The 8861-nt window shown below is 50.4% G+C and overlaps 1 protein-coding gene across 1 annotated transcript; it reads left to right on the plus strand.

Annotated features, from left to right (window-relative positions):
* Positions 1–661: 661 nt before the first annotated feature.
* On the plus strand, positions 662–2385 carry Tigd3 (tigger transposable element derived 3). The gene has a single exon (XM_003468072.5). The coding sequence runs from the start codon at positions 662–664 to the stop codon at positions 2075–2077; it is 1416 nt and encodes a 471-aa protein (XP_003468120.1). The 3' UTR covers positions 2078–2385.
* The last annotated feature ends 6476 nt before the right edge of the window (positions 2386–8861 follow it).

Here is an 8861-nt window from a genome sequence, read left to right on the forward strand (position 1 = left end):
CTCCCAAGGCTACCACCCTCACCGCGGGGGACACCCCGCCCCTCTCGCTGTCCCCAGCCGCCTCGCGCCTCTCTCCCTTTGTCGCCTGTGCACCTGCGCTCTTGCCCTGCCCTCCCGTGGCCCCAGTCCTGGTCCCGCATCCCCTGGCCCCCCACGGAGACTTGCTGCTTCAGACCCCGTCCTTCCCCCTTTGTCGTGTGTGCACCTGTTCACCTCAACTCTGCACTCACTGTGTACACCTGCACTCCAGCGTCTTCCTGCAGGCCAGCCGGGCCGCCAGCCCATCTCCCTCCCAGGGCTCACCCAGCCCGAAGCACTGCTTATGCCCCACACCTGGCCCTGGTCCAGCCCTGGACCTTCTCCTATCCATCCTCCTTTGTTGTCTCTGCGGCTGTCCTCCAGTCTGCTTTCTCCCCCAACCATGCCAATCCCAGCCCACGCTCCCCTTCCCTGTGGCCAGAAGACCGCCCAGCTCAGTGCCCCTCCACTTCTTCAGGGTGGCCCTCCACAGCCTGGCCACATCCCTTCTTCCCCAAGGATCCAGTGCCTCCGTCCACCTGCGCTCCACATTGCCCTGTCCTCAGGAGCCCTCTCCTCTCTGGTCCTCCTGTAGCCCTCCATTCCCTTTGCTTCTCTCCTCCCTCACAGGTGGTCCAGAACTATGGAGCTGAGCAGCAAGAAGAAACTTCACGCCCTGTCCTTGGCAGAGAAGATCCAGGTGCTGGAACTCCTGGATGAGTCCAAGATGTCCCAGTCAGAGGTGGCCCGGCGCTTCCAGGTCTCACAGCCACAGATCTCACGCATCTGCAAGAATAAGGAGAAGCTGCTGGCAGACTGGTGCAGTGGCACAGCCAACGGGGAGCGCAAGCGCAAGCGGGAGTCCAAGTACAGCGGGATCGATGAGGCTCTGCTCTGCTGGTACCACATCGCCCGGGCCAAGGCCTGGGACATCACGGGACCCATGCTGCTCCACAAAGCCAAGGAGCTGGCTGATATCATGGGCCAGGACTTCGTGCCCAGCATAGGCTGGCTGGTCCGCTGGAAACGCCGCAACAATGTAGGCTTTGGGGCTCGCCAGGTCCTCGGCCCTCCCTTTCCTTTAGAGTCACCCAACCCAGTGCTCATGGGCCAGGCCCCACCACCTCTCTCCCTTAAAGACTTCACCCCAGAAGATGTGTTTGGCTGTGCGGAAGTGCCCTTGCTATATCGGGCGGTGCCTGGCAAGAGAGTGCCATGCGACCAGGTACAGGTGCTGCTGTGCGCCAATAGCAGGGGCACAGAGAAGCGGCGGATATTGGTGGGTGGGCTCCAGGCTGCACCAAGATGCTTCTTCGGCATCAGCAGTGAAGCACTGCCTGCCACCTACCACCCTGACCCAGGCCTCCCTTGGTCAGAGTGGCTGGCACAGTTTGACCAAGACATGGGGCAGCAGGGCCGAAAGGTAGCTTTGCTGCTGGCTGCCCGAGTGGTGGAGGAGTTGGTTGGGCCACCTGGACTCCACCATGTGAGGCTCTTGCCTCTGGCCACCTCCAGCACCACAGCCTCCCTGCCCAGCTCTGTGGTCTGGGCCTTTAAGGCCCACTACCGGCACCGGCTGCTGGGCAAGCTGGCTGCAGTCCAGACCAAGAGGGCCAGTGCCTCGCTGGTCGAGGCTGGGACGGGGATCACAGTACTGGACGCACTGCACATGGCTGCGGCTGCCTGGGCCAAGGTGCCCCCTCAGCTTATTCTGAGCAGCTTCATTCAGGAAGGGCTAGCTCCTGGAAAAACACCTCTGTCCCCAGATGCAGCCTGTGAGATACCACCAGTCCCCAGGGGGCTGAGCCAGGAAGAGTTCTCCCAATTCGTGGACCTGGAGGGTGAGGAGATGGGATCTGGAGTGTGCAAAGAGGAGAAAGGCACTGAAGATCAAGAGGGGGCCAGGGAGGACAGCTTCGAGCCCCTACCCACCAAAGCTGAAGCCCTCCAGGCCCTGGGCACCTTGCGGAGGTGGTTTGAGTGCAATGGCTCCTCCCCGGAGCTCTTTGAAAAATTCTATGACTGTGAGGCAGAGGTGGAACGACTCTGCTCCCTGTAGGGCCCTGGGCCCCTCTGCTGTGTTTCCTATGGAAACGCCTCTCCAAACTGCTGCCGAGCTTTTTCCTGTGGAAATATAGCACGCAAAAGGTGTGGAAGGGAGAGAAGTTGAGACACCAAGTCCAAGCTCAGAGCAGGTCACCCAGACCCGAGAAGAAGCTGGGGGTCTGGGCTGTGTAGTTCCCAGACATTTGCGAAGGTCTAGAGCCTTGGAAGGCTGGGACTTGGGCTTTACAGATGGTAATTCTGTCCCTTCAGCTCTGTGTTAAGAACATTTCTGCTTCTGGAAATAAAGTTTTTAACTACAAAGGAGTCCAGGATGTGACTTTCATAAGACAAGGATGAAACCTTTCCATTCATGATGGGTTTTTGTTTGTTTGTTTGAGACAGCGTCTCACTGTGTATTCAGGCTGCCCTCAACTCACAATATAGTCCAGGCTGGCCTTGAGTTCACAGCAAACCTCTTGCCTCAGCTTCCTAAGTGCTAGAATTACAGGCCAGCACCACCACGCTGGGTACATTCTTTTCTTTTCTTCATTTGTTCATTTCATGTCTTCTCTTCAGCCAGAGTCGTCTCTGCCAGGCAGACCTGGAAGACTAGAGTCTTATTAAACATGGTAACAGGGCTGGGGATACATCTCAGTGGCACAGCGCCTGCCAGGCAAGCACAAGATCGTGAATTCAATCCCCAATACCCCCCCAAAAAAAGAGTGACAAAGGTTTGTGAGACATGCTGTGGCCTCACAGTCAAAGAGCCTGCAAGAGTGGCAGAGGGTGCTGCATGCCAAGTGGCAGGAAGCACAAGGCACATTAGAGCACAGGTACATGGGGAAGTGGGGTGTCGTGAGGGCCCCCAGGGAAATGGGGTTCCATGCCAGGGCGACAGTAGCCCGCCCTAATGGGAAATGGAAGGCCGAGTGTGGTGCACACCTCTCCTGGAACACCTTACCTAGCCAACTGTCCTGTGCCCAGCTGTCAGACCCAGGACCAGGGCCTCCCTGATTCCGACACTGTTTACACTGGCAAACGACTTGTGATCAGCTTTCTGGGGAAACCTAGCCAGGGGAGGCTCAAGTTTAATAGCCTGCAATGAATAGAAACAGTTTCAAAGATCGATCATTTACAGATCTTAGACTACCATGGCCTAGTGAGTGGGTGGACAGTCCTCTGTCCTAGGTCACTTGAGTGCAAAATAAAGAGTTAGGGGGCCAACTAGCATTGTATATGGAGGGTTAGGGTGTGGGTCTATTTATTTTATTTTTCAGTGCTGAGACTGAACCCAGGGTTCATTTATGCCATGGAAACAGTCTAACACTGAACCACACCTCCAGCTCCACCCGCCCTCCTTTCTAAGAGACATTGATTGCCTGGACTGACCTCAAATTTCTGGGCTAATATGGTCTTCCTGCCTTGGACTCCTCAGTAGAAAAGACTATAGGTGCACACACCATGCTTGGCTCTGGTATGGGTCACTTAAGTTTCAAGGACAATGCCTGAGTGGCACATTTAAAGAAAACACGAGGCTGGGTATGGTGGTGCACACCTGTAATTCCAGTGCTCTGGAAGTAAGGTAGGAAGAACACAAGTTCCAGCCCAGCCTGAGCAGTTTAGCAGTGGGTATTTTTTTTTTTTTTCTGAGACAGGCTACCCAGGCTGGTCTCAAACTTAAGTGGTCTCCCTGCCTCAGCTTCACAAGTGTTGGAATCATGGGATTTACAGGAGTGCGCGCACAGGCCTAGCCTAATTTAGGGATTTCACAAAATTTTTAAAAGGGTCAGGGCATAGGGGCTGGGGATTTAGCTCAGTCAGCAGCATAAGCACCTGCCTTGCAAGCAGGTGGTCGTGAGTTCAATCCCCGGTACCAATTTAAAAAAAAAAAAAAAGGACAGGGCGTGAAGCTCAGTGAGAAGCTCTTGGGTTCAATCTCCTGTACCATCAAAAAATAAATAAATAAAGGAAGAAAGCAGGCGGCCCAGTTTGCTTGGATGGAGATGTCTCTAAATTGCTGTCTGGAGTTGAAAGTGTTGGTACAAACCTGGAATTCCAGCACTCCTGCTGAGGCAGGAGGTTCCTCGAGTTCATGGCTATCCTGGGCTACATAGTGAGCTTACGGCCTGCATGAAATCCATAGCGAGGCCCTGTTTCAAAAAACGAAACAAAACAAAACAAAAATGCATGTGAGACCCTGTCTCAAAAACGCATTGTAAACAAATTCCTGTCCGCGGTCCCTGCTTGGGCATGTGAGCACGCTGTTCCTCTGAGAACGCCAGGCAGAAACTCGCTGCGTGGGGCTGGAGATTTAGCTCAGCGGCATAAGAACCTGCCTTGCAAGCAGGCAGTCCTGAGTTCGATCCCCGGTACCGATAAAAATGAAAAAAAAAAAAAAAAAAAAAAAGAAAAGAAAAAAAGAAACTCGCTGCGTGATCCCGTGACACAGGCAGTATTGTAGGAGTCACCCCTCTCAGTATGTGGCGGCCTCCAGGGGCTGGGTCAGCAGCGCAAACGTGGTGGGGGTGACCACGCAGTGGAGCAGAGTCCGAGGTGTGAGTCCTACAGGTGGAGGCACCTGAGCGGCCAGCACGGAAGCGTGACCGGCAGGGGGCGCTCCGTCCCAGCCCCGTGACAGACAGCTGGGTGGTGCGGTTCTGCTCCAGCCCAGGCCTCCACCTCCTCCCGGGATCCTTCTGGGCTCAACCTTAGGCTTTGCCTGCCAGGCCGGGGAGGGGGGTGGGGGATAGCGCTCTTCCCACAGTGGGGCCCTTTATGGAAGGGTGACAGTCATGGGGACGCTGAGCATCGAACCCAGGAACCCTCCCCTCGTATGCTGGGTGTGGACTCTGTCCTTGGGCCAGGCCCCAGCCCTGGACTCACTATGAAGTGGTTATGAAGCATCTTGCAGGCCTTCTGTTTTTATCCTAAGATCCCAAATGGTACATCTTGTCCTACAAATTCTGTTTTTCCTGCCCTGTGTTCATTTAAACTATTCCTTTCTGACCCAGCATGATGACACATGCTTAGGATCCCAGAAGTCAGGAGGCTGAGGCAGGAGGATCACTGCAAGTTTGAGATGAGCCTGGGTTACTGCTAGTGAGTTCAAAGCCAGCCTGAGCTACACAGTGAGACTGTCTCCAAAAATCTAAATAAACTTCCTTTCGAAAAGCATCCCAGTTGTAAAACAGCTCTTTTAAAGAGTTGAAGCCAAAATTATACAATCTCTGAGTCCAAAGCAACAGAGAGGAGACAAATTAACTCTCTGTCCTCAGGTGTCATATTCTTGTTTTATTGCTGACTTCTTCCAAGAGCTTTTAATTTTAACCATTTTATTTATTTATTTATTTATTTATTTAGGTACCAGGAGTCAAACTCAGGACCTTGCACTTGCCAGGTAGGCGCTGAACCACTGAGCTATATTCCCAACCCTAATTTTTATTCTTAACTCTTCTTCTTCTTCTTCTTCTTCTTCTTCTTCTTCTTCTTCTTCTTCTTCTTCTTCTGTGCTATAGATTGAAATCAGGACCTCATACATGCTACAAGGGTACTCTATCTTAAACTATCTTCCTAGTCTTTTTAAAAGATGGTCCCACTATATAGTTCTGGCTGGCCTTGAGCTCACCATGTAGCCCAGGCTGGCCTCAAACTCCCATTGATCTTTCTGCCTCTGCCTCTCAAACTCTGGGATTATAGGTGTGTGTCACTAGGCCCAGTGGGCTTCCCCTCTTTTTATGGTAGCATAACACCGCACTCTCTGTATATACCACAGTTTCCTTACCCCTTTACTCACTGACAGACACTTAGGGTGTTTCTGCATCTCAACAACTGTGATTAATGCAGCAATAAAGACCAGGTGTGGTTACATAGTGAGACTCTGTCTCAGCCATGAACAGGACTAGAAAGCACATATGTCTTCAAGATACTGCTCTCCTGTGCCATGAATAGTTATACCCAAGATTGGGGTTCCTGGGTTGCATAGTAGTCCCATAAGTTTTTGGAAGAATGTTTATACTACGTATTTCCTATAAAGGCTGAACCCAAACATTTGCACCAACAGCATTCGATCTGTCCCTTTCCCCCAGTGTCTTCTCCAATACTTGCTATGGTATGCCTTTCTGACCACATCCCTTCCAACAGGGTTGAGGTGATACCTCATTGCAGTTTTGATCTGCATTTCTCTCATCATTGATGACGTCAAAGGCCAATTTGTACACCTGCTAGCCATTCACATATCTTTTTTTAAAAAAATGTTTATTCAGAGTCTGTGCCCTTTCTAAACTAATTAATAAGTTAATGTGTTTTTTGAGGCTGGGTGCCTTTATGTAGCCCAGGATGGCCTCAAACAGAGTTAATACTTCTTACTCTCCCGAGTGCTGCGATTTTGTTGTCACCATCGTCAAGTTGTGTGAGGGACTGTCACATGGTTATGGGTTATACCGCGCTATCCTGGTTTAAATCGCTCGTCTTTAGCAAAGTTTGTAGTTACTCCTTTCAGACACGAGGGGGCGCGATGAGCGTGAGAAATTCAGTTCTCCCAGGCGACTGCCGGCGGGAAGGGTCCGGGCGCAGGAACTACAGTTGTCGCCGTTCTCGGAGCCGGAACCTCCTCCGAAAAGTGTACCACCGCCGGGGGAAAGCTGTGTCCTTTCCGGCCCCCTTCGCTGGCTAGTGGAGGTTTCCCGTCTTCCCTTCCCTGCTAGCGTGGCCCCTTCTTGGCTTCATTTAGGAGTCTTGAGGTCAATGGAGGCCGCGCGGGACCCACATCCCGGTTCTCAGCCGCCAGACCCTGTTTTGAAAGGATTCAGGGCAATCTTCTTGCTAAGTGAGCAAGAGTCGTTTTGTTTGTTTATTAACTAGGCTTATGGAGGCTGGGGATTCAGCTCAGCGGCACAAGCGCTTTCCTGGCAGGCAGTCGTGAGTTCGATCCCTGGTACCGATTTAAAAAAAAAACTAGGTTTATGGGTACATTTTAGGGACGCGTGATGACCACAGGGAGTTTTTCCCTTGGTTCTTCCATTTCTCCCACCCCCTCACCGTCCTTCGGCCTTGTTTCCCCTCCTTGTGCACAAAAGCTTTGTTTCCATTTTCCTTCTCTTCTCATTTCCCCCTTCTTTCCCACCTCCTCCTTCCCTATCTCCCCTCCCTTTTGAACAATTTCTTACTATTTCACCATATCTAGAATACATTTTGGTCCCTATTACACTTTCAGTTTCTCACACCAGAGAAACAATGCGGTATTTACACGTGTGCCCCATTTATTTCACTTAAGCACGAAGTCTCAACGTGCATTCATTTAGCTAGACATGCCTCAGGTTTATCCCTCTTTATGGCAGAGTAGTAGTTCTTCATGTAAAAAGCCCACGTCTTCTTTATCCATTCCTCAGTTGATTGGCATTGGTCTGTTTCCAAGATTTGACTATTACAAACTGTGCTGCTGTAAACATAGGTGTGCATATATCGCTGTGGGGTGGTGCTTTTACTGCCTTTGGGAATTTACCAAGAAGGGGAATAGCGGGACTGAAGGGAACCTGGTCCTAGTTTTTTGAGGAATCGCCATCTCGATTGCCGCAATGATCACCCCAGTCTACCCTCCCACCAACACTGGCTAAGAGTTCCTTCCTTCCCTCCCCTCGCATTTGTTATTGTTTGGTTTCTTGATAGTAGCCATTCTTTCTGGAGTGAGAGGGAATCTCAGCATTGTTTTAATTTGCATCTCTTGAATTACTAGGGATGTAGAAAAATTTTTTTCATGTATTTATTTGCCATTTCTACTTCTTCTAAGAAGTATGTATTCATTTTCCAGATGCCCATTTTTGGATGGGGTTTTTAAATTTGGGAGGATCTGAATTTTTTGTTCTTGTTTAGTTCTTTGTTATGTTTTTGTTTTTGAGGCAGGGTCTCACTGTGCAGTTCAGGCTGGCCTTGAGCTCACTTTTTACCCCAGGCTCGTCTTGAATTTGCAATGATCCTTTTGCCTCAGCCTCCCAAGTGCTGAGATTAGTCCTCAAGACAGGCAGGGCTGGGGATTTAGCTCAGCGGCATAAGCACCAGCCTTGCAAGCAGGCAATCATGAGTTCGATCGCTGGTACCGATAAAAACAAAAAAGGCAAAAAAAAAAAAAAAAAAAAAAGAAGAGGAATATCTTTGCTGTCTCTAGAGCTGTACACTAAAGTTGCAAGCTGTCAAGGCCTCTTGGCTAGGTCTAACAAGAGACTCTTTATACTGAGAGAAAGATGTCCTTCTGTTTTAACTTTGGGAGAATGGTGAGGCATTAGCTTACTGGGAGGAAAGAATAGTTTTTGTATTCACTTTTATCTTGTGCTATTTCTTTTCTTTCTTTCATTTTTTGTCTTTTTCAAAATAGTCTCACTATGTAGTTCAGGCTGGCCCCAAACTCATGGTGACCCACCTACCTCAGCCTACCAAGTACTAGATTACAAGAATGTAGAACACCTGGCTCACCTACTCCTGGGTCCTCAAACATAGTGTCACCACAGGACATTTGCACACACTCTTCCTCCTGCTTATGTGACCTCCACTCATCTTTCCACTCTCAGTTCCATATTGCCTTAACAGGGAGCCCTTACTCAGTACCTCTGGTGTGTCAGTTCCTTTGGCACATGACAATGGTCCCAAATCATCTAGAGGGTTTGTCAAAACAGATTGTAATGCTCACCTGAATTTCTGACTCAGCGCCTGAGATCTTGTATTTTACTGTGTTTCAGACACTGCTGATGCTGTGGCTGGAAGTCACACTTTGAGAACCACCAGCCTGTGCTCTCACTTTATTCCTC

The sequence above is a fragment of the Cavia porcellus genome, unplaced genomic scaffold, assembly GCF_034190915.1.
Source record: "Cavia porcellus strain 051 isolate PalLab524CR breed Dunkin Hartley unplaced genomic scaffold, mCavPor4.1 scaffold_17, whole genome shotgun sequence".
In the NCBI taxonomy this organism is placed as follows: domain Eukaryota; kingdom Metazoa; phylum Chordata; class Mammalia; order Rodentia; family Caviidae; genus Cavia; species Cavia porcellus.

Coding starts and splice junctions, on each gene's coding strand:
- Tigd3 (XM_003468072.5), top strand. CDS start 662: ATGGAGCTGAGCAGCAAGAAGAAACTTCACGCCCTGTCCTTGGCAGAG.